This window comes from Panthera pardus, unplaced genomic scaffold (genome assembly GCF_024362965.1).
Source record: "Panthera pardus isolate Hobbes unplaced genomic scaffold, ASM2436296v1 HiC_scaffold_20, whole genome shotgun sequence".
Lineage (NCBI taxonomy): Eukaryota > Metazoa > Chordata > Mammalia > Carnivora > Felidae > Panthera > Panthera pardus.
Genome location: NW_026526766.1, coordinates 10,924,477 through 10,949,861, shown reverse-complemented (window position 1 = coordinate 10,949,861; position 25,385 = coordinate 10,924,477). Strand labels below are relative to the sequence as shown.

Genomic DNA, 25,385 nt, shown 5'->3' with positions numbered 1-25,385 from the left:
TATATAACACATATGCTATATATATACATATATACATTATATAATGTATATTATATATACATATTATACATACACATATACACATAACATATATGTTATATATTACATAGGTGTGTATATGTATAAATATGTAACATGTATATATGTAATATATAACATATGTGTGTACATGTTATGTGTGTTATGTGTGCATGTGCATGTATATATTATATGTATATATATACATTGTATATAACATATATGTGTAGATATGTTATATGTGTTATATACGTGTATATAAGTGTATAATATATATACATATATATTATATATACACTTATATATAATTACATATATTTATGTAAATATATATAATTAAGTAAGTATATATAATATATATTGTATATAATATAATATAATATAATATAATACAACATAATATATAATTATATACTATATATAATATATTGTATATAATATAATTATATGCAATATATATAATTCAGTAAATATATATAATTACTTATATATTATATACATTCCTTTTTTGAACATTTAGGAAGAACACATCAGCAAGAAGAAAATAAGAGTGATCTGTAAATCTAAAAATGAACACTGTTAACTTTCTGTGTGTACTGTTTGTATCTTGGTATCTCCGTTTCCCTTTCTCTCTCTGTCTCTTTCATTTACATAGTTCCATATTTTTGCAGAAGGGATTTTCTGTCACCTACATCTTTCACTTAATATACCCAGCCCTTCCCTGCTGTCTGTGTCTCTAGGTCACTGACTATTCTTCCACAACACGATTTTAGCGTCTATATAGTCTTCCATTATTTAAATGTACCATCCTTCATAGACTAATATAAAAGCGTTCTTCCACCCAAGGTTTTTAGATGTGAAACTAAAAAGCGTTTGAGGACTAAAACCACACTACAAAATCAGGTAAACTGAATGCAGCCTGCCAATAATGAAATAGCAAATTAGTTGTAACCTGCCTACGTAAGTACAAGGTCTTTTTTCTTCGACCACCAGGCCTCCTGACTGAGAAGCTGCTGACGCCCGTGGTAAGGAGTGACAGGACCATGTCTGTACCCCTGTCGTGACCTGCATCTTTTTCTTTCCTTGCCCCTGTCTGTGCCTCTGACGTGTACTGTCTCCTGCTATGTGCTATGCCGATCTCCGAACTTACCCGTGGTGTTGAGCTCACTGCAGAAAGCTGTCCCTGCAAGACAGATTCCTGCCTAGAACAGTATGATTTATATTACTTATATTTCTTACTTTCAGCCCATCTGACTCCAGCACAAGTTCTATTCATTATCATAGAAACATAGATCATTTGGGAACATTAAGTCACCTCCTTCGGGTCTATGCAGGCTTCATATGTTTCTGAAATCTGGTCTACTCTCCTCTTGAATACATCCAGGGAAGAAGACATATATTTGGAGGAGGGGGAGTTCTGTGCACATGTGCACACACATAAGCTATTTGATAAACTTTCTAAATGCTTAAGAATACTTTCCATCTGGCACATTTATAGGTAGACAGAAAAAAATTATATATATGTATATATACACACACACACTTATATATACATGAAGATACACACACACACACACACACACACGTATATGTGCCTATATGTTCCCCTCAAAACTCAGTCTCTATAGCCATGTGGTTTTTTTTTTCACAGGAGTTGTCACAATCCATTAAAATGCATTTATGTGGCTTGTTAAATAAATTCCATCAGACCCATTTCTGTCTGGTTGGGAAATAATCACAGGCCATTTGCTAAGAGCCCCCACTCCTTATACTCTGTTCCAGTGAACTAAAGACCCCTGGCAATAAAAGATTTACAACTCAGCAAGATTCAACAATTTACTGTTATTTATGACAGCAGGGCTGGGTCTTCTGTATTATATTCTGCGTTAGCATCTGTCACTTTACGTTTGGGAGATGCTGTCCAAAAAAAGATTATGCCTCCTAACCAAACATTCAGCAAGGCTGCAGGACCAGGCACCCCTGACAAACATCCTGCCCGAACACTTGAACGCATCTCTAGTGCCCACAGCTGTGCATTTTCAGACGCCTCGGCAGATTAGCGTGGAGTCTCTTAGCCCCTGCCTGGTCTGTTCCTCTCAGTAATCTCTCACGTGGCCCAGTCCATTAGGCTGGAAAATCCTCATGAAACGAGCAGATTAAGAGCTGGCTTCGGTAGAGGGGTGTTCTGCTTTAACACAGCGCGAGCCTCAGAAAGGTTTAAGGTGTGGAAAAGCTTGGCCCGGACTCGGCTAATTCGTAACAGGAAATAATGCACAGACCCTGCGAAGAAAAACAATCCTTTGAGTTCAAGTCCATGCCAGAGCAGCTGTTGCCACCTCGATGTCCGAGGCAGGGTGTGTGTGTGCACGTGTGTTTGTGTGTGTGTGTGTGTGTGTGTGTGTGTGTGTGTGTGTGGCATGAGTGGTGTGTGCACGCACGAGGAGCGGGGACGGGATGGTGACTTCAGGAGTCACCACCCAAGCCTTAGCCCGCAGCATGGAGGAGTACCAAAAGTCCAGTAGAAGCCTTACCAAAGAACTGTGATCTCCACAGCAACGGGCATTTTCTGATCCGTAAAGCTACCGAGACTAAAAGAAAATGCACACGTGCACATGTCCTTTTATTCTATTCGGAGGGAAAGAGTTTGGTGATAATTGTGTTACGTGAATAAATTACTCCTAATAATCCGTTACTGTCTTCAATCGTCCCATCCACCCTGGAAGATGTGTAGAAAGTGGTTTTACCTTCCCTATTTTGATAAAGGAGGAAGCAAATCCCAGAAGGCCAGGTGACTTCTCCACGGTCATATAAGTTACAAATGGTAGTGTCATCATTCGAACCCAGAGCTTCTCCTTTTTGCTTTGTTATTCTTTACTGATGTGTTGAATGACCAAAGCAATGCACATCCATGGATGATCATTTAGTAAAGAGAAGTATATGATGTAGTAAGGGAGAAGATTCTCCTTCCCCCGCCTTATGCACCCACATACCCCAGACGTATTCACTGTTACCTGTTAGCTGGAGTATGTCCTTCCAACCCTATTTTCTATGCCTACCCAACAGTGGCATCATGCTACCCATGATCCCCTACTAATTGCTTTGTTTCACTGAATATAAACGATCATTCACAGCCTTTTCATGTCCATATAGGTCCACCTCCTTTGTTCATGCGTTTTAATGCATCCATGGTGTGACCGTGCCATAAATTATGTACCTGTTCTCTCCTGTTAAACATATAAATGTTTACACGTTTCTCTTTTGCAAAAGCGGCAGTGAGTATTCTTGTACATAGACACTTCCACATTCGTATCAGGAAATTTACAGGATAGATTCTTAGATTAAGGGATTCTTGGATTATTGGATAAATAGTCCATTACTTTTGACACACACTGCCAAACTGCCCAGCCAAAAGGTTTATCGATTTAACTCCCATTTAACATGACAATTTAACATGTCGATTTAACATGACAATTTTCTAACATTCACGCCAACCCTGAGTGCTTTCAATTTTTTTCATCTTGATGGATTTTTTTTTTGTTTCTATTTCTTCAGTTATTAATGAGGATGTCCTTTTCAGGTGTTTGTCGTTGTAGTTGACAATAGTTCTTCTGAATTTTCTGAATATTTTTTACTAACTTGGGAAAGCTTTTCATACACTACGTATACTAACCATTTGTTATAAAACTCTCCTCCCAGTATTCTGTGGCATCTTTTGCCAAATAGAATAAACTCTGGTCTTCTGATTTCAACTTTTCTCTTTCCATTAGAAAGCCCTAAAAACAAAACCAGATACCCCTAGCCACAAAAGAGGACTCTTCTTAGAGGAAAATAATAGAAGGGCAAGAATTAAATATTATATTTATGCAAAACACCTATAGGTAGAGACTTGGAAAGGGAAAGAAAATTTCTGTGACTTTATGCCAAGGGAAAGGATTTCTTTGGAGATTGAGCGTTCCTGAAAATTTTCTCTTCCTACGAATACAAGCATCACTCCAAAATTTGACATCACTAAAAATATAGGAGATGAAAGGTATTTAAAGCTTAAGAAAATGTGGATGTTAACAAGCCTTGTATGTATTCCAGATATCCTCTTATTCGTAATCAGTGAGAGTCAAGTCAGATAAAAGGACCCAAAGCTTTTCCTTTGGCTACGCAAGTGTAAACATTAAAGGCATATTGGCCAAATCATGAGTGCTGGCAATTAACTGTCAAAGCTGTAGGCTAACAAAGGACACTGAGCTTTCTACCTTCGATTTAAAAATCCCTGGGAAATCCAGACCTTTTTATCCCCCTGCCTATTATTCTCAAATAATCCTGTTCAAATCCTATTACAGGATTCGCTTACCTTACTGTTGTCTAACACAAGAGTGGCTAGGGCCCAAAAGATAGAGGTTAAGGTTAGTGAAGCCAATACCTATGCTTAGATTCCTCAAAACTAGGTTCCAACTTCTGTCCCTCAAGTCTTAACAGAAACTACCAAACTTGCATAGTTCACGAAGGGCTCAGAGAGAACAGATGTTTTATAGAAAATTCGTAGGGCAAGTTTCACACATAATGTTGCTGGTGTGTGTGTGTGTGTGTGTGTGTGTGTGTGTGTGTTCAATAAACATCATTATGCTTTATCCCAAGATTTAATAAAGTAGCTTAGTTAAAAATGTCATCTGGGTCTCTGGACACATTCAACAAAGCTTAAAATAACCCACCCCAGCAACTGGGAGGGCCCAGCTGTTCACAAAACCTCTCCCATTCCTTTTCCTTCCCCATTAAAAAAAAGAGTGAATGAAGGCTTGAGGCTAAAAGATTCAAGGATGAACTGACTGAACAGGAAGATGGATGGAGCCAAGGACACCCTAAAATTTGCTATTTCTCATATAATAGACTTGCCACTTCCAAAACCCAGGGATGGGGATTTGGGAGGGGAAGCAAGATAAAGTTCTAGCAGTCTCTTGAGGGCTTTCTTGTGTATCCCAAACCTGCTCTTCCTAATGTCTGGGCCACAGCAGCTCATTCCATTCACCTATTCTGTAGTGAACACCGGAAAATGCAGAGCAGTCACCATCCGGTTCTGTTTCCCTTCTGGAGACAAGACCTGAAGCCGGCCCAGCCCAGGTTTCCAGATCCATTCCAGGAAAGAAGGTTTCGGTATTGAGACACCGGCTTGCTTCCCTCTGGACATCCCACACACCGCCACATCCCACCCTGCCTCCCTTGCAAATCTATTTTCCTTTTCCTTTGGGGCCACATCAAAATTTGTAACCCAGATAGTTCTGAGAAATGTCAAGGCAGGTGCATTCCCATTCTTTGAAACAACCACCTTTTCGTGGCCCATTAGAATCAAACACAATCAGTGTAAGCAACCTTCTCGAAGCCACACCCAAGTCCCTTGCTGACCCAGCCTTCTTCATACCACTGCCCTTCAACTTCTACCCCTAAAAGACTTCACAAGGCATCGAGGAGTTCTTGAATTCTGTAAGCTGAACGGTAGTGCTAACATTACTATTACCATTGGTGATTATCCCATAGCCAGTATGGTGTGTAGCCGATCAACAAAAGGATTTTCTCTCGGCTAAAACGTGCAACAGAGCTCTATGCCGTTCTGTTCAATACATGCAGTCAAATCATTATTGTATGAGATGTATTCACGGGCCGCAATAATATTCCCTGACACTTCTTAAAGCTACGGATGTTACAAAATGCTTTTGGTGGCAGCTCTCCATTTGATTCCCAGGATAATTCAGCCATGCTGTCATACCCAATTTATAGATGAGGAAACAAGTGGTTTCTAGGTATTTCAAGAGGCTGAAGCATTTGGTCTGCAACTTGTACGACAGAGCTAGGAAAAGAAAGTGAGCCTTCCAGCTGCCGGCACAGTGATTTTTCCACCATACCTCATTGTCTCCCAGGCTAAAGTCAAAAGAGAGTGTGGTTATCATAGGACGAAATCTCGTTTGGGTTTGCCAAATATGCCTTGGTAGCATTGGGTGCCCTACTTTAGTTAACTTCAAGTTGCTTTTGGTGGTAACGGTCTGGCTCCGCTGAAAAAAATACTAGATTTTAAATGTTAAGTTATATGGCAGTGAGAAAGAATGAAGTCCTGCCATTTGCAGCAACATGGATGGAACTGGAAGGTATTACGCTGAGTGAAATAAGTCAGTCAGAGAAGGATAGGTATCATATATTTTCACTCATATGTGGATCTTGAGAAACTGAACAGAAGACCATGGGGGAAGGGAAGGGGAAAAAATAGTTACAAATAGGGAGGGAGGCAAACCATAAGAGACTCTTAAATACAGAGAACAAACAGGGTGGATGGTGGGGCTGGGGATGGGGGGCGGGGAGGGATATTGGGTGACGGGCACTGAGGAGGGCACTTGTTGGGATGAGCACTGGGTGTTCTACCTAAGCCAATTTGACAATAAATTATATTCATAAAAAAATAAAAATAAAAATAAACAAATGTTAAGTGACAGAGCTGTGCTCTCCAGTATGATAGCTATTAACCGCTTGTAGCTATTTAAATTTAAATTTCAGTATTAATTAAATAATACGTAAGATTCAGTTCTTCAGTCACAGCAGGTGCATTTCAAGTGTTTGATAATCACATGTGACTAGTGGCTAGGACAGATTACAGAACCTTTCCGCCACCATAGAAAGTTCTATCGGACAGCGATGATACACAGTGTCATCTCCAGAGACAGAAGACTTTAGAAAAAGTCAGAAATGTCTTGAGGCAGACACAGCGCTGCCATCTGTCCAGTATTAAAGGTATTTTAGGACTTTAAAAAAAAAAAAAAAGATTAGAACAAAGAGGAGAGAGAGAGAGACGCCCTTAGTCACACATGGATCCACCCAGAGGAAGGCAAAGGCATTTATTCATAATGTAGCCATTATTTGCATTTAGCTCTTGAAATCTTCATGAGATTAGAATAAATTGACACCTAGAGAATTTAAACCCCTGCAGAGTACCTGAAGCAGATGGAAAAAGAAATAGGATAAAAGATCAGTTACAAACTAAGTTTAAATTAGCAATAAAGTTTCCCAGTTCTTTTAAATGATGCTCTTTACTCTTCATACTTAGTATTTTTCTTTTGCTCTATATAGTATGACACAGTTTGTATCTTTAAAAGAGAATTAAAATACTTCTGGGGACTTTTTAGATAAGTTCACACAGCCACATAAAAATTACAAAAACAGGTTAAAAAAATCTCTTCTCCTTTATTTACTAATCCATTCAAATTCATTGTATACAAATTCAAGAGTCCATAGTGATATTCAAAAGAGGAAGAGCAAAACAAAATTCACGTGTCACCAGCAGAAGTAGCTATTTCACCAAATCCTTATTCTGAAAGGTGGTAATTTAAAAAGGGAAAGAGGGGCACCGAGGTGGCTCAGTTGGTTGAGCATCTGACTTCAGCTCAGATGATCCCACAGTTGCCAAGTTTGAGCCCCTCATAGGGTTCCCTGCTGTCAGTGCGAGCCCACTTTGGATCTTCTGTCCCCCGCTCTCTCTCTCTGCCCTCCCCCATTCTCTCTCTCTCTCTCAAAAATAAACATTTTTGAAAGAGAGAAAGATGAACATGTATTCCGCTGTTCCAGAAGGAACTATATTACAGAATAACCAAATAGCCCAATAGTGAGGAAAATGCCCAGTTCATAAGAAAATGCAGCTAAACACATGTGGATGGAATTAGAGAATTCAAAAATCATTTTGCAAACCCTAATGAAATAAACCACTCAAGCCAGGATCATTAACAGACGCTCAAACCATCAGATAAAAGTTGATAGGAAAGGGATATTCACATGGTACAAAGTTCACTCTGCAGGCTACTGGTTAGTTTCAAGGGGGAAAATACTGGAAGATAGAGGCAATCACCACAATAGCCCTATAATCATCTCAGCATCATGAATAATGGGTCAACCAGAGAATGTTTCCTAACAAGATATAACATGAATATACATCAGTGCCTATAAAATTGTCTTGCAAAAGAAAAAAAGAAAAAGAAAAGAAATATTGAGCTTGAATCTAATGAAACCTTTAGAACTAATTTCTAGTGTGCGCGCGCACACACACACACACACACACAGGAAATATAGTGAAAAGTTAAAAGACACCATAAAAAAAAAGATCAGAAAATTCAAGTAAGGGTCGGGGGCGGAGAGGAGCATTCTACAGGACAACCAATCAAGCTAGTCTCTTCAACAAGTCAGTTTCATTAATACGAAATAAAAATAAAGAGGGAGGTATTTTCTAGATTAAAAGAGACTTAAGACAAATAACCAAATCCACTATGTGTTCCTTGAGTAGAAGAAACTAGTCTGAAAAAATAGCTATGAAAGACATTTCAGAATAACTGAGGAGATCTGAATGTGTACTGGGTAATAAATGATATAAAGAAATCATGTTTTATTTTATTTGGGATGATAATGATATTGTAACTATCAAGAAAATGGTTCTCAGTTTTTACAGATCCACACTGAATTTAGGGATAAAATGTCATTTTCTTTAATATACTTTAAAATACATTAGCCCTCAAAAAAAGATGGAACATATATAGAAAAAAAATGTGAACAATCTAGGGTATGGGCATATGGATGTCATTTATCTTTTCTCCCCACTTTTCCAGAAGTTTGAAATTTTCATAATTTTATAATAAAAACATTTTATCCCAAATTGAATAGGTATATGTCTGAGAAGCTATTTCAAACTCGACGGTATATTAAAACATAAGTAGTGCCATCCACCATTTTGGAAATTCCAAACTTCTGTTCCCCTTCAGCAATTATATAATCAAAGAGCAACTGCCGGGTTTTTTTAACATTAAACTGTATAGTAAAATTAACTTTTTCTATCAAAACCAAGATTTTTCAGATACAGAGAATGCAACCCACACAGTCACATCCAAGTCAGTTCCAAGAGAATACACTGTATGTTTCTACAATCTTTCTAGCCTATTATGAATATCTAACGCGAACTCTTTTTAAAAAGGCAAGAATCAAAAGCTTTCAGAATCAAAACTCCTCATTCCTGAGTGTAACTCCGCAGGCCAAGTCAGGGGGCAAGCACCTTCTCATCAATTACCCATCATTCAAGACCAGTCTGGCTTTTGGTAAACCCCCGTTCTCCTGAAGCCAGCCTTCAGGTCATTCATTCGCTTCAGCAAAAGCCCTCAAGAAGGTGAACAAAATGAGGAAAAAAATAGGCTAAAACTGGCTGCCTGAAACACTGATAAATGTGGACCATTCCCTTCGCCCATACCCGCCGATTTTAGAAATAATGCTTTCGGATACTTTAAGAGATGGTGCTTATATGTGTATTTTAACTTGTCATTCTGTCCCACGGAACAACCACCAGGGTAAGTGTGACTCTATCTTAACCATTTATTAACATACACTATCTCCTACAATCAACTCTACCCTTAACGTAAATGAAATGTATTTATCAGAGGAGACCCACTGAAGAGGTCGTGGAGTCCTGATCATCAAGCGTGCCAAGAAATAAGAAAGCTTCATAATAATTTGCCCGTGCAAATCAACAACTGTAGCTTCTCAAATCTCACCCGCGATAAATGAGCGGATATTTCTCTCATGTCCCGGAAAAAGTGGCCCGGGAAAGAATATGAAAGCTGCCACAGCTCCCCCAAGGCCCATTATTCTCCGTCACTCCACGGGAACAGCTGTGTCCGACAGAGTAAAAGACCGTTCGTCAACCTGTTTCCAACTCCCCGATTCAAGCCAACTTCCATCAATCCCAAGTACGGAACCAGAGAGAAATACAAGTCTTGAATCTCCAGCAGCATCGTCTCCACCACCCATCACACCCCTCGGCTCTTTTCTCCTAATTGCTTTTGGGTTATTTTACTTAAAAAAAAAATCCACTTCCGTCATCCCTAAAACACTGAGCGAGGGGAATTACAGTAGACAAAATGAAGCATGGACAGCCCTAAAGATTAAAAAAAGAAAGAAGGTGAGAAAGCTAAACAGAGGGGATCAGGAAGGCAAAAGGGAGTCCAAATGCCAGATAATTATTTAGTGTCTTTTTTAAAAAAAATTTTAATGTTTATTTTTGAGAGAGAGAGAGAGAGAGAGAGAGCACAAGTGGGGAGGGGCGGAGAGAGAGGGAGACACAGAATCCGAAGCGGGCTCCAGGCTCTGAGCTGTCAGCACAGAGCATGACGTGGGGCTCGAACTCACAGACCGCGAGATCATCACCCGAGCTGAAGTCAGACACTTAACTACTGAGCCACCCAGGCACCCCATTCAGTTTCTTTCTTTTTTTTAATGTTTACACTCCCATACACATCTGCAGAGATTTCACTTAAATGTGCTATGTACGTGCACCCGACCGTATTACCAAGACTGAAATTACTCTTTTAGACAATGTTTCCCACAGAGACCCCTGCAGTGAGGGGTGCCTCTTGCAGACATGGTGGGAAAGCTGCCCTGCCTGGTTGCAGAAGGAGGAAATTGGGGTATGGGATGATGCCAGAAGGTGTTTCTAGTTGTAGGACAGAAAGGGAGGAGGGAGAAGAAGGGAAAACCCAAGGTCTGAGAACTCAGATGGCAAAAGAAGCCTGCAGAGGCCGTGGGAGAACAGAGAGGAAATCAGGAGGGAAACAGAATGGGGGGAAGAGACACAAAACGCAGTCAAACGCCAAAGAGCATCTTGCAGAGGAGTTAGGAATTGCTTCAAGGAAGGCATCGTAAGCCTCACCTCCGATCATTTGGAGCTACCCCCACAGACACACACAACTGCGAGCCCAGGCTGTAGAGCATCAAACTGATCTCCACCCCATCCCTACCCTCATCAGATCAACAGTGAAGTAATTCCCCTGGGTTCACAAACCACTTATATTAAAAAAAACCTTTAGGGTGCACTCTTGCCAAATGCGTCAGGGATCAACGCTGGGGTGTGTGTGTGTGTGTGTGTGTGTGTGTGTGTACCCGCGGGTGTGTTTGAGACAACACTCCTGTTCAATTTCTGGCGGAGCCAAAATTTAGGGTGGAAGGAGGGGACAGCAGATAGAACACGGGAGGGGAAAAAAAAAAAAAAAGAAGGAAAAAGGAGGGAAACACTGCGTTCCTGGCCTAGGGAAGAAGCGCGGGTTGGAAGGGCAGTGGACGCGGGTCAGAACAAATAGTTGTGAAGGGCTGGGGAGGAGAAGGCCCAACCGGACCGCGGGCAGGTGCGGGACGCGGGCCGAGTCCTGGCGAGGTCAGGGCGACGCGGCGGGGTCCCCGGAGGCGGAACCCTGAAGGCCTTGGGGGCGGTGGGCGCTGACACCGTGGGGCGTCCCGGACGTGGGGAGGCTGCGGGCCTCGGCGGCGGGCCGCTGGAGGAGAGGACCCGGGATGGGGGGCGGGTGGGGGGGGGGGGGTGACGGCGGGAGGGAAGCGAGGCTCGGCCGGGGCGGGTCACTCACCCCGTTGGCCGCGGCCATCTGCACCACGATCTCGGTGGCCGTCCTGCTGAAGTACCTGCCGTCGCTGCCCACCACCATGGTGCAGCCCTGGCGGTCGCGCAGGTCGATGGACGACAGCACGCTCTGGATGAAGTTGGGCAGGTAGTTGCGCTGGCCCTCGAAGAGGCCGGTGGGCCGCCGCAGCCCCCCGCCGCCGGCCGGCCGCTGGTCCTCGTAGGGCACCGTGGGCACCGTCAGCACCGGGATGGGGCTCCCCTCCATGGCGCCTCCTGGCCGGTCCTGCCGCGGCTCCCGGGAGCCGGAGGGAATCTGCCGCCCGCCGGACCCCCCCTCCCCCTCCCCACCAGCCTGGCGGCGCGCCCGGGCTCCGCCTCGCGCCCCGGCCCCCCCCTCCGCCGCCGGCCCTGCGCCCTCCGGCGGCACCGACAGCCGTCCCTCCCCGCGCCGCCCCGGCAGTGTCCGGCTCACACCCCCCCCCAAGAAAGTTTGCTCCTGCCCCACTCCCTCTTGGGCCGGAGCTCCGGAGGCGCTGGCAGTGTCGTGCCCCAGCTGGAGTCGCTTTCGGGGCGTCCCCAAGTCCGCTCCCGGGGCCGGCTAGCCCGGCCCCCGGCGACCCTCCTCGCGCGCCCGGCCCAAGCCTGCCCCCAGGGCGATCGCTTCTCCCCGGATCACACCCTCCGCCAGGAAACAGCCTGGGGTCGGTGAGAGCTTGAGCAGGACTTGGGGACCTCTCCGAGACCCCCCAGCCTCTCTCCCCTCCCACCGCAGCCCAGTCTCCCGGTCTTCCTGCAAGTGGGCAGTTTAGGAGCACAAGTTTCTCTTTTGAACAAGGACGAGGGAGGGAGCTGGGAGGGGGCTGAACCTTTTGCCACCAGCGAACAGCCCCAGCCAAAAATAACCCTGGAAAGGCGAACTGAGAATTGTTATCTTCTGCCAGCGCTGAAATTGGAGGCTGAGCCTTGCGTGCGAGCGTGCGTGTGTGTGTGTGTGTGTGTGTGTGTGTGCACACCCCACCACTACCATTTGTTGCAGGGAATCACAAACTGTCAGGCCCTTCAATCCGGCAGGACCCACCCAGCCACCCACAGTTTGCCCTGGGCTCTCTCAAGGCAGCACAATCTGCAGTGTGGAAAGTGTTGGGTTTTTTCTTGTTTGTTGTGGTGGTTGCAATGACAGCAACACAGACATGTGTTTCTTTTTTCTTCTTACTCTTCTTACCCTCCCGAGCCTCGCTCCTGCTTAGAAACAGGCTTGTCCCACACTATTTGTCCACACAGCTGAGCTCCTACCCTGATTCATCACTTTCAACAGGAGGAGGGGAAAGCCCTTAATATCCCACAGGAATGAATGCATAGACTCAAATGGACCAGAAGGCGGCACCAGGAACTGTTCCGGGTCCTTTCCATGCTTCTCATACTGTGGGGGCTAGGGATGGTCTGCTTTGCCTCCGTAAAGCCCACCCGAAATCCAAAACCAAGAAACACCCCATAGAAAATAGAAGTGAAGGGAGAATGGACAAAAAGGATAAAACCCAAAGAGGGAAGAACAATTGTTATTTTTGCTTCTATCACCTTTCACCCTCCAAGCACTTTTGCACCCACTAAACCTACTGTCTTGAAATCGCTTGCGTCTTGTCCTCCCCCAAATACTGTCCACTTGCCAGGGCTAAGCTTGACTTGCTGCAGGGTTAGAAAGTGTTTGATCCTAGTGAGAAAACTATGAACAGTAGCCCACACTTAATGCTGTTTTGCAGTTGGTAAAAGGCTTTGCATCTTTGGAGGCTCAGAACAAAAGGAGGAATGAATGGCATTCATATGATTCCCAATTTACAGATGAGAAAAGGGAGGCTTTCTGTGAGATCCAGGGAGTGGCTGAGATGGCATCTGCAATAGTCCTTGTATGGCTCCTCCCATTTTTATGAATATCATTAAAGTCTGACGGGAAAACCACTGAAGCCATCAACTGAATCCGTTGGGACTTTACCGCTGTCCCCTTACATACCAAAGTTGGGTTGCTGTTTGGGGTTTTTTGTTTTGAGGGTTTTTTTTTTCCACCTCTACTTTTTCTTTGGGTCCCCAAGAGTCCATTCTGCTGTAGCACCAGATGGAACGTCAACCCTTTAAGGATCTATGTATATGTCTATGGTGTGGGTTTTTTTTAAATCACTGTCTAATAACAGCTTATTTTGCAAGCAGGGTTGTATCATTCCCAGAAGAAGAGTGAGGAGTAAGTCCTTCGCCCCAGTACAGAAGAGAAGGACTCAGCCTCCAAGCCTCAGAGTCGACCAGAAGATCTACATGGCTCCCTGTCTCCACCGTCAGCATTGTTTCTCCTACCAAAGTCCAGCTCCTTCCAAGGGCTGAGGACAAGGCACGGGCATCTCCGACAAGCTTCAGTTTTACCAGCCAAGAGGAAACCCTCTTCCCTTGGTTCTAAGCTCCAGGTTCCCAAAGATGTGACCGGTCCAGCTCAAGGCAACGTGTACAACCACATAACCAGACCCGAGTGAAAATGAAAACAGTGCCTCCCAAAGTAAGGGGGTGTTTTTCCCCAGAGGGACAAGAGACGGGTGACCAACCATAACTGTCCACGACAGAACGGACACTTTCACTGATTAAGTCATTGAAAACTTGTTTTTCTTTTCACTGAATGCATACGACTCTTGGCATCACTTATAAGGAATGTTTGTTTCATGTGCTGCTACACCTTTCTCATGGATGCCTTCTCTCCTCCAGCCGTACGCGACCTTAGAATAATTCCTTAACCTCTCCTGGCCTCCCTGGCCTCACTGTGAAACAAGAACTATTATAATCCTCACCTCACTAACTGTTGGGAAGATTAAAGTACTTAGTACAGCGCCTGACAAACAGAAAGGCATTCGATCATGTCAGATGTTCCCAGTATCGCCATCAGCATCCCATTGCCTATTATTATTCACATCCCGTAGAGCAAGAGCTAGTGTATTTCTTCGTAGACCACCACTGAACATAAAGGGTCTTTGGACATAGGCGATACTCTATACATGTTGGTTGAATTGTCCTGTGGTTTTTGACAGTGGAAATACAAGATACAGAGAGTAATTTGCCCTTGAAACCTACACAAAGGGTCTAGGAACTAAAGAAATCTCTTCAAAGGTGTCCTCAGAGTCGGGCAGGTTGGTTCCAATAAATGTGTTACAGTGTGGATAAGATCAGCGCTTCCCAAAGGGCTTTCCTCCAAACACCAGGGCCTCCGGCATGCCCCGCAGAGCTGCATGGTCAGGCTACCTAAAACTCCTGCACGCTCGGCCTCATTCTTGCAGCGTCACAAGGCACATTTTCACATTAAAACCTCTGAGAGCTTTTCGGCGGGTGCTTCTTGACCTAAGCTCCCAGGCCCAGTTTGTCTGGGGAGAGACTCAGACTAGCTTTGTGACCATTGCCTGGTGACAGCCCCCACATCCCCTTCCTCTGTCCCCAGTGGGCTAGGTCAGGGATAAAGACACTTCCCTGATTTTAAGGGGCTTGTCACCACGCTGGGCTGAGTTCAGAGCTTCTCTGCTTTGTAGGAAGGGGAGCCCTATTTGCCTAGAGGCGCCTTTCAGACTTCTCTGAGCCTCTGGGGAAAGGCATCTCCCTGAGAATCCCAGGCATGTAACAGGAACAACTGATCTCTCCTTCCTTCCCCTTGGGACTACCTTGCTCTCAAAAAGGTGTCAGCTGCCATCTTCATATAGCAACTACCCAAGCTGCCTCAGCTAGACCCGCCTTTGCCCCCCCCCCCCCCGCCCCCCTCCGCCCCCCCCCCCCCCCACCAAAAAAGAATTTGCAAGTCCAGCAAGTGTTGAAACACTTTACACTTTATCTTGTAGATTCACAAAGCACATTAGCATATTAAAGACTGTGAAGTTCCAGGGGGCACCTCTGTGGCTCAGTGGGTTAAGCGTCTGACTTCAGCTCAGGTCATGATCTCATGCAGTATCACGAGTTCGAGCCCCTCGTCAGGCTCTGTACTGACAGCTCAAAGCCTGGAGCCTGCTTCGGATTCTGTGTCTCTCTCTCTCTCTGCCCCTCCTCCCCCTCTCTCTCTTTCAAAAATAAAATAAACATGAAAAAAAAAAAGTTTTTAAATAAAAAAGACTGTGAAGTTCCACAAGAAAGAAACCTATTTAACTTTAACCTAGCATTTCCAAATTTCACTTGACCCTGGGGCCCTTTTGAAAAACACCTATTAACGGATCAAGGACATGAATATTCCATGAAACACTTTAGATCTCTGGGGTCCCTTCCAGCTACATCATTCTATAATTTCCTTTACTTGTGAGGCCTTAAAAGATTAATTTCTATCAGGCTCTTCCATTTGAACTTATCAGAACGTGCAAAAGGGAACAGGTAAAATTGCCCAATTAAAAAAAAATACCCTTGAGTGATCTTGAGACTTAAAATGAATTATATATATTTATATATAATTTTATTTTATACGTTCTACTCTTCCATACACCCCAGCCCCCACCCCGACCCCCTGCTAACAGGAAAGATTGGCACCCATATTTGGCCCGTGATGGTTACACATTCCTGTTTAGCCGGGGTTCACTTCTGTGTACACAGGGAGTATGAAAAACATGCTCTGGACTCACTGACTCTAAGAGCAGAAAAAAGTACAAAAACTAGAGGAGAAGAGGCTGAAAAGCAGGTAGAAAACATCATGGGTGGACGTCCAAGGAAGCACCAGTTCCCTCGTGAATCTGCCCAAACAGCTTCTGGCCACGGGGAAAGTCAATTATAGATTTCTCCTGAGATGCACGACCTTCCACTAAGCTTTCTGTTCCCCAACAAATGAAATAACACAGAATAATTCCCACAGAACCTTCTTCTCTACTGCCTTCACTAGAAGGCCATCAAGTGGGATGTCAAAGTGACAGAAAGGGACGTGTCTTTTTTACTCAGGTGTATCTTATCTCTCTCTTCTTACATCTCAAGCTTCAAAACTCAGTTTCCCACCTTCAACAAGGTGACAGCCTGTGTGGCCTTGCACAAGTTGCTTACCCTCTCTAAAGCTCAGTTTCTGCATCTGTAAAATGGACATAAGGCTACCTACCTCCCGCGGATGATGATCATATTCAAAGAGCTAATGTGTGCAAATTGGTTAGCACGGTGCCTGGAATTTAAGAGCTTATTGGCATTATTAGGTGATTATTATTTCTATCACTAAAACAGTTATTGCTATCATAATAATTAGTAAAATAATATTATCATAACTACTATAATACTGATTCTTAATCTTGTTTCAGACAGTGCTGTCTCTGAAGGCAGGAACAGATGTCTAATTAACCTTTTCAGCACAACATCCAACACGACATCACATGCAAATTAGCGAACTAGTATTAAGGATGAAAGAATTTATTGGGGTGCCTGGGTGGCTCAGTCGGGTAAGTGTCCGACTTTGGTTCAGGTCCTAATCTCACCGTTCGTGAGTTCAAGCCCCTCCTCGGGCTCTGTGCTGACAGCTCTGAGCCTGGAGCCTGCTTCGGATTCTGTGTCTCCCTCTCTCTCTCTGCCCCTTCCCTCCCCTGCTCTCTCTCTCTCTCTCTCTTTCTATCTCCTTCAAAAATAACTAAACATTAAAACTTTTTAAAAACTAAAAAGAACTTATTTTTACTGACCCTTAAATGATTTGTAACTACCTGTGCAAGCAGGGCGATCAGCCTAATGCATGCAAACTCCAGTTCCTCTGGAGTTTGTTTTTAAAGGTAGTCACAGGCCACCTAGGAATACTTAAGTGAGGTTATAAATCTGAGGCCAGCACAAGAAGTTGACGGAAAACTCACGCAGGTGTGGTTTCCTGATTCGAGAGAGGTCTGGCCCCAACTCTGAAAAGCATTTAATGTTAATTGACCAACTTGTAAAAATTGTGGGTTTGGGAAGCAAAAGGTTTCATTTTAATTCAGTTTTATCTAAAACTAATAGGCCACTGACCTGCCAAAAATGAATATTCCATTTCCAGGGATCCCTCCCACAGTATCTAGAAGTATTAATCATATACGGTAACAGATGATCAACAAGTTTGTAAATAATCTTATTAATGTCCTGGGGCACCTGGGTGGCTCAGTCAGTTAAGTGGCCGACTCCTGATTTCAGCTCAGGTCATGATCTCACAGTTCATGAGTTCCAACCCCACCTTGGGCTCTGCACTGACAGCATGGAGCCTGCTTGGGATTTTCTCTCTCAACCCCTCCCCCACTCATACTCTCTCTGTCTCTCAAAATAAATAAATAAATAAACTTAAAAAAAAATCTTATCAAAGTCCTTTACTTTATAAAAAGCAAAAAGTTTTCTAAAGCTATCTCTGTCCTTTTTCAATGGCTGGATTTTGTTGTTAAGGCTTCAAAAAGAAACACAATTTAGGTCTTTATTATAAAGGAAATGTATGTTCCATATTTCACTAAAATTACATTCTAACGGTTATTTGCAGTCATAGCCTACATGGAATTTTTCTTGGGTGCTTTTTATGTTTTGGGTTATAGGAGACCCCACCCCCCACCACCAATGTATGGCCAATCTCTGAATAAATATTTAACATCTATATATCTATATAGATATATATAGATATAGATATAGATAGATAGATATAGATATAGATATAGATATAGATATAGATATAGATACAGATATAGATATAGATATCTATATCAGAGAAAGACAAATACCATATTAATTCTCCCATCTGTGTAAGAAAAAAAAAAAAAAAAAGACAAAAAACAAACCAAAATCAGACTCTTAAACACGGAGAACAAACTGATGGTCCCCAGAGGGGAGTTGAGTGAGGGATGGATGAAATAGATAAAGGGAATGAAAACAATGCTGAGGAATGTGCAGAATTGTTGAATCACGATATTGGTCAATTACACGTCAATTAAAAGAAACAGGGTGTCATGAGGACCAGTCCGTTTTGGGGTTGTGAGCAGATGCCATTCTCAGGCCCTTGTAGGCCAGCCCAGGCCCAGCTCAGGTTTCACTCCCTCATGGGTCAGCAACCACTGACCCAACAATTCTATGTGCCGTGGCCACGGAGATCTGTTTTCTCCATGAGATTCTTCCAATCTTTTGTTCATTCCCTCACAGCACACCTACTGAGGGCACACTAATCTGAAAAGTAACTCAAGCAGAGAAATAGTGCGCACAACAATTGCATTCTAACCTGGGGTTTTCTGGACGCGATGTTTTAACCCCCCAGAGAGGCCGAGGATCGGGGTCTCATGGATTAAAACAGGACTGTCAGCTTCAAAGGGAAGTCCACGGGCACCGTCATTGTTTGGGCATTTTTTTCCTCCCTTGTTTCTGATGTTTCTTTGGAAGCCAGAAAATGGCCACTTCTCATTTCTCATGGAATTGATGTGTCCAGTTTTTAGCAGGAGCTGAAACGAACCAGAAGGTATTTACTCACCAGCAGTTGTCTGCGTGTATCTGAGACGCTGCTCCATGAGATGCTGACTTACGTGGGGACATCATTAGAGAGAGTCGCTCAGAGCTAAACAATAACCTCTTACCATTCACCCCACCAGGCATCCAACACAGGATGCTACACACCTCCACTGCATCCAAACTTTTGACAGATGTTAATTATTGGGATTCAAGAATGAGGAAACGGAAGTTCTAGGAATTCTTGGGGATTCCAGAATTCTTGTTATTCCGTAAGTTTCGTAACATGTTTCTTAGATGCTTTTGAAAAATAAGTAGCCATAATAATAAGCAGAGAATCTGTTATTTCCATAGCAGGATGTTTCTAGAACAGGATTATATAAAAGGCTTCTATGGTCTTCCTTTTTAAAAAACATATAATGACAAGTACATGCTTATTATTACTATGAGCCAATACATTGTGGCAAGATTATAAAACCCAGTAACATAAAAATGATCTCTACCTAATACAAGTGCAGGGTAATAGAAAACATTCAAAAGAAATGAACATTAATACAAAATAAATGTTGGGGCACCTGGGTGGCTCAGTCAGTTAAGCCTCCGACTTCAGCTCAGGTCATGATCTCACAGATCGTGAGTTCGAGCTCTGCGTCAGGTTCTGCGCTGACAGCTCGGAGCCTGGAGCCTGCTTTGGATTCTGTGCCTCCCTCTCTCTCTGCCTCTCCCCCACTCGCACTGTGTGTGTCTCTCTCTCTCTGTCTCAAAAGTAAACATTTTTTAAAAAGCACACAAAATACATGGTAAATAAAAATCATTTAAAAAAATAGAAGGTCATACCAAAATAGTGCAATGTTACGTTTCTTTAAATGAAAATTTTAGCCCCACAAAGCATCATCTGTTCTCTCCTATAGAATTCCAATAATATAATACTCAGATCTCCTGGCAAGGTTAAGAGTATGACAGAGAGGCAAATGTTAGAATGGGTGATTTGAGGACATATTTTGCTTCCAAAAGCTGACATTTCTTAGAATACCATACATGTAAAAAGTATTGTGACTAGGAGGGCCTGGGTGGCTCAGTCGGTTAAGCATCTGACTCTTGGTTTCTGCTCAGGTCATGATCTCACAGTTCATGAGATTGAGCCCCACGCTGGGTTCCGCGCTAACGGCATAGAGCCTGCTTGGGATTCTCTCTCTCCCTCTCTCTCTCTCTCTCAAAATAAATAAATAAGCTTTAAAAAAAGTATTGTCCCTATAAACTTTTTAACGCTTCTTAGCAAGACTGACTCGTATCAACAGGGCCCTGAACGCCCACTTACAGCAGCAAATACAAAAAGTCCCATGGCTCCCGTCCTGGGTCCCAGAAACGTCAACCTGGACCCTCGACTCCATGCGTCAATGCATCGTCCTGCTCTTGCTTTCAACTTGAATCGGTGGATTTCTTCAAACCAGTAAGGTCTCTACATGGACACTGAGCTTTAATTCTCACGGGAGAATCATAACACTTCTCCCAATTTTCCTGATTTCTCAGCTGATTTTTCTCAGAATCCAGAATTTGGGAGTCCATATAAATGCCCAGGAAACGCCAGATGGGAATTCCCACATGGGAACCCTTTCCCTTTGTTCCTTTCAGAAGCAATGATCAATAAACACAGAGCTCTCCTTCTCATCTCCACATTTCCCCTGCTCGCTGATGGTTCAGGGGCCCAGCTCAAAATTTCCCCTCCTCTGGGAATAGCCCCAGGACTGTGAAATGGGCTCTCAGTGGTTACGAACTTACTACAGAATTCTGCATTCCTGGCCCAGGAAAGGATGTCTGGCCCAGCTGGATTCTCTGTCTCTGGAATTTGAATATTGGAATCCAGACATAGAGAGACGGGGGGTCACTGTGGCTTGGCCATGTTGATAACGTGCAAAGGTGGGATTACACTCATAGCTACCTGTCCCTCGTGTCCCAGGAGCTGGCCTAAACCTCCCCTTTTCTAGTCGCAGGATAGATACTTAAGATGCATCAATATCCTTCATTAAATCCTCCCATGAATGGGCGCCTGGGTGGCTCAGTCGGTTGGGCGTCCGACTCCGGCTCAGGTCATGATCTCGCACTCTGTGAGTTCGAGCCCCGCACTGGGCTCTGTGCTCAGAGCCTGCAGCCTGTTTCAGATTCTGTGTCTCCCTCTCTCTCTGACCCTCCCCTGTTCATGCTCTGTCTCAAAAATAAATAAACGTAAAAAAAAAAAAATTTTTTTTAAATAAAAGTAAAAAAATAAATCTTCCCATGGTTTAAGCAAGCCAGAACTAGTTTCGTTGTTTTGAATCAAAAGACCCTTAGCTAATATATTATTATGCCCCAGTCCAGTTCCTTTCATTTTCCAGGAACAGGAGGAAAAATGCCTTACTGATTTAAAAAAGAAAGAGACAACACAGGATGCCATTTATGTAGATTTCGAAACACAAAGGAATAGTCTGTACAGTTTATGACATGCACCTATGTAGTACGTGCACAGACCCTGAACAGCATGTTTATCTACATCAAGATCATGGCTGCCGTGGGGGGCAGGGAAACATGGGCCAAGAGGAGGCACAGGTGGGGACTTGAGCAGCTATGGAAAAGCTTGATTTCCAAGGGACAGTCAAGACCCAGTTGGCCGGAGGCCATTGAGTTTACATTTGTTTACCCCGGTCTGATCTTCAATTCTCTCACAACAACCCCAGTGTGGATGGAAAGTTCCATGGCCACCCCTCAAGAACATTTTTTTTTTTTTGATGTTTATTTATTTTTGAGAGAGACAGAGATCTCGTGGGCGGGGTTAGAACAGACAGAGAGGGAGACACAGAAACCGAAGCAGGCTCCAGGCTCAGAGCTGTCAGCACAGAGCCCCACGTGGGGCTCGAACTCACAAACTGCGAGATCATGACCTGAGCCAAAGTCGGCCGCTCAACATTTTAAATAATTATAGAAGAAGACTTCTATTTTCCCTTTTGTTTGAAGTACTGTATAACAAAAACACTTTTAAAGTTACTCCCATATACATAAGATAGCTACCAAACCATGAATCCCTCAAGGGCATCTTCCTCACCCAGTGCTCCGTGAGGATTAAGTCATTAAATTCTAGGAAGTGCTCATCAGCGGCTTACACTAAGTAAGAGAGCCACCAGCAAGGTGCCATTTTTCTTTATTTTACTCAAATTCCTGGTAACTTATTCAGGGATGTTTTAATATTTTGCACATTCACATGGTTCAAAATGCCGAAAGTCAAGAAAGGTATACGATGAGGAGTTTTCCATCTCTGCCCCGGCTTAACTCCCTAGAGGCAAACAACTGTTTCCAGATTTTTTAATATCCCTAAAAATATGCTATATGCATGAGAACAAAGACATTGTGTGTGTGTTGCCCCGTTTGAAGCTCACAGAAACTCCTTCAAAGCCTCTTTGAAAAGATACCATTATCACTCGTATTTCACAGGATGAAATCGAGGTTTGGAGAGAGACTCCGTGGCTTGCTCAAGGTCACACAGCTAGTAAATGGCGAAACTCGGATGCAATTCTAACCCCGACGTGTACTGTCCCAAATACTGGGAAAAGTGGAAGAGGAATTAATCTACTAAATTGAGGGCGTATTTGAGGATCTGAGGAAGCAGGCATTCCCACCTCAGGCTCGCTTGGAAAGTTAAGTTACCCAAAACTGTCTCCCCTTGTCATACGAAATTCCAGCATTTCAGATTTTTACTTAGGATCTCAGTATGGTCTGCTCTCATCCTAGAGCAGGTACCGCCGGGCAGTTAATTCTCCCACGTGGGAATCTGAAGGGTTCGAGTTAACCAGGATCACCCGTGTTAACCCCTGCCAGCCTGCACCCTGAGTCCCGGGCCGTCCTGCCTCACCCCCCTGCCCGTGCCTCAAGCCCTTGATATGGCAAAGCTCTTACCGCAGCCACATCCAAGAAAGTCCCTGGTATCCGTAGGCAAGAAAAGCCATATGTGAACTCAGAAACAATGAGCCAAATTTTGTTTTTTGTCTAAAAAGGCTGTTAAGAGCTTCATTCAGGTTATATCAGGGCCAATCCACGGAACCAACAGAAATTACAAACGGAGGGAAAAAAGAAGTCAGGCCTTAGGGTGGAGAGTGCGGGTGATTGTCTCAATATGGCCTAAAATATTTGCTTCTGAGATAAATATTTGCCTGATAATTTGGGTATTGTTTGTACAACCAGGAAAAGCAGTCATCAGTTAGGAAAAAAAAAAAAAAAATATATATATATATATATACATATATATATATACATATATATATACATATACGTATATGTATATATATACATGTATATATATATATACACATGTATATATATACATATACATATATATATATATATACATGTGTATATATATATTGCTGTGTGAGTCTCAGCACTGAGTTATCCGTAATTGGGAGGGAAGGCAACATTTTCAGGCAGAGTGAAGGCCTTTGTCTTGGCTGCTTATTGTAAAACCAACAGCTTCTAAGTAAAAAGTGCTAAAGTCCACGGCTGAACCACCTTTCCCATGTAGGGTTTTGGCTGCACAAAGCCCACCATTAACAACCCTTTCTGCTAAAAGCCTGCCTCCCTGATGAAGAGTATCCAGAAACAAAAGGCACAGAACGAGGAGGTTTTTCCTACTAAAAAAAAAAAGAAAAAGAAAAAAAAAATGCCGCTTTAGTCTAACTTGAAAAAGCCCACAACCAGTTCCTAATGAAAACCATCTGAATTCCCAGGTTTTCCCACAAGCAAGACATCGCTTAAGCTCTGTGCTCGCTCCATTCTGTATGCAGCCCACAGCCTGCCTGCAAGAAACAGAGCCTGCCAGGAGAGCGACGTTCCAGCAGACCCCGATTTAGCAAGACATTTTCATAGCATACCCCCAACCAGCTGGCAATCCTCCACTGCTCTTGTGCAAAGATGTAGCTCATCTCACCGAATTTCCTGATTTAAAAGTCTAATTCATTTCACCGAAAGTGTGACAGAAGGAAACGGAGTAGCCAGGCCTCTCCTGCCAGATTGCCCCAGACCAAAGAGGTTGCAAAAAAAAAAATAATAAATAAATCCAGGTATGGATTTTATGATCCAGGTATGTTATGCAGGGGATGCTGGTCCACACTGGTCATCCATCCTGATACTCAGGCCACAGAACCTTGACTGATGGCTCTGGAGGAAAACAAGTTTATCCATTACGTCCACCACTAGGCTCACTCCTCCAGAGAAAAGAAACAATACTAACAAGTCCGATGTCTTGTTTTTATTTCATATTCTTATGAAATAAGCACTATAGAATACAAAGTTTAAAAATGTGACACACGTTCTCTAAGAGAAAGCTACTTAGAGATCCAACGTTTACACAGCATAACCCTCCCGGACGAAGATCATGAACCTCAGCAGTCTATCCTGCAGTCCCTCCCGGGAAGAGGGAGAAGGTAAATGGGACTGCCAGGGATCAGTAACTTAGGGAAGGAGCCCCTGAGAGAAAAGGAAGTAAATCTATTTGCTGATTATAAAAGTAATTCACACAGGGGGCGCCTGGGTGGCTCAGTTGGTTAAGTGTTCAATTCTTGGTTTCAGCTCCGGTCATGATCTCACAGTTTGTGAGTCTGAGCCCTGAGTCAGGCTCTGCTCAGAGCCTGCTGGGGATTCTCTCACTTTTTTTCTCCCTCTCTCTCTGCTCCTCCCCTGCTCTTGAGCACACTCACTCACTCTCTCTCTCTCTCTCAAAATAAATAAATAAACTTTGGGGGGCCTGGGTGGCTCAGTCAGTTAAGCTTCGGCTCAGGTCATGATCTCACGGTTCGTGAGTTTGAGCCCCGCATCAGGCTCTGTGCTGACAGCTCAGAGCTGGAAGCCTGCTTTGGATTCTGTATCTCCTTCTCTCTCTGCCCCTCCTCCCACTTGCACTCTCTGTCTCTCTCAAAAATAAATAATAAATATTTTTTAAAAATTTTTAAATAAACTTAAAAAAAAAGTAATACACACTTACATGCAGCTGTACTAAAATATGTACATACAGAGGCACCTGGGTGGCTCAGTCGGTGGAGCGCCCGACCTCGGCTCGGGTCATGATCTCACGGTCGGTGGGTTCGAGCCCCGCATCGGGCTCTGGGCTGTCAGTTCAGAGCTTGCAGCCTCCTTCGGATTCTGTGTCTCCCTCTCTCTCTGCCCCTCCCCCACTCATGCTCTGTCTCTATCAAAAAATGAATAAACGTAAAAAAATTTTTTTTAATATGTACATACATACAAAAATTTTTCTAAAGTATGGCTTTTACACAGCTAACCAGCCCATAATGATCTTTCCAGCTAATCATCAAGGCAAGTCTTCTTTTCTCCTTCTCTTGCACCTTTCTGGGCTCCCTCCCCGCCCCCCTTTTTTTTTTCATTTTTACTTGTTTTATATATAAATAATAATCCACTTTCTGCAATTCCCCCATTTTTCCTATACTAGCTATTTACACGCTGGCTGCCACGGCCGCCGGGCAATCCTCAAGACCCTCAGCTCCCCTCTCGGGTTTAAACAGACAGGCATGTG

General features: G+C 43.5%; 1 protein-coding gene and 1 long non-coding RNA gene across 2 annotated transcripts in view; both read right to left on the bottom strand.

Moving 5' to 3' along the window:
* The window catches only part of PGM5 (phosphoglucomutase 5), a 184,675-nt gene extending 172,898 nt beyond the window's left edge, over positions 1-11,777 (bottom strand). Inside the window, exon 1 of the mRNA XM_053907784.1 lies at positions 11,439-11,777. Within this exon, the coding sequence (XP_053763759.1) occupies positions 11,439-11,699 (261 nt within the window). The 5' untranslated portion in view covers positions 11,700-11,777. The remainder of the gene's footprint in view (positions 1-11,438) is intronic.
* Positions 11,778-18,590: 6,813 nt separating this feature from the next.
* The window catches only part of LOC109275444 (uncharacterized), a 32,982-nt gene continuing 26,187 nt past the window's right edge, over positions 18,591-25,385 (bottom strand). The window contains exon 4 of the long non-coding RNA XR_002084143.2: positions 18,591-18,831. This is a non-coding gene — a long non-coding RNA (uncharacterized LOC109275444). The remainder of the gene's footprint in view (positions 18,832-25,385) is intronic.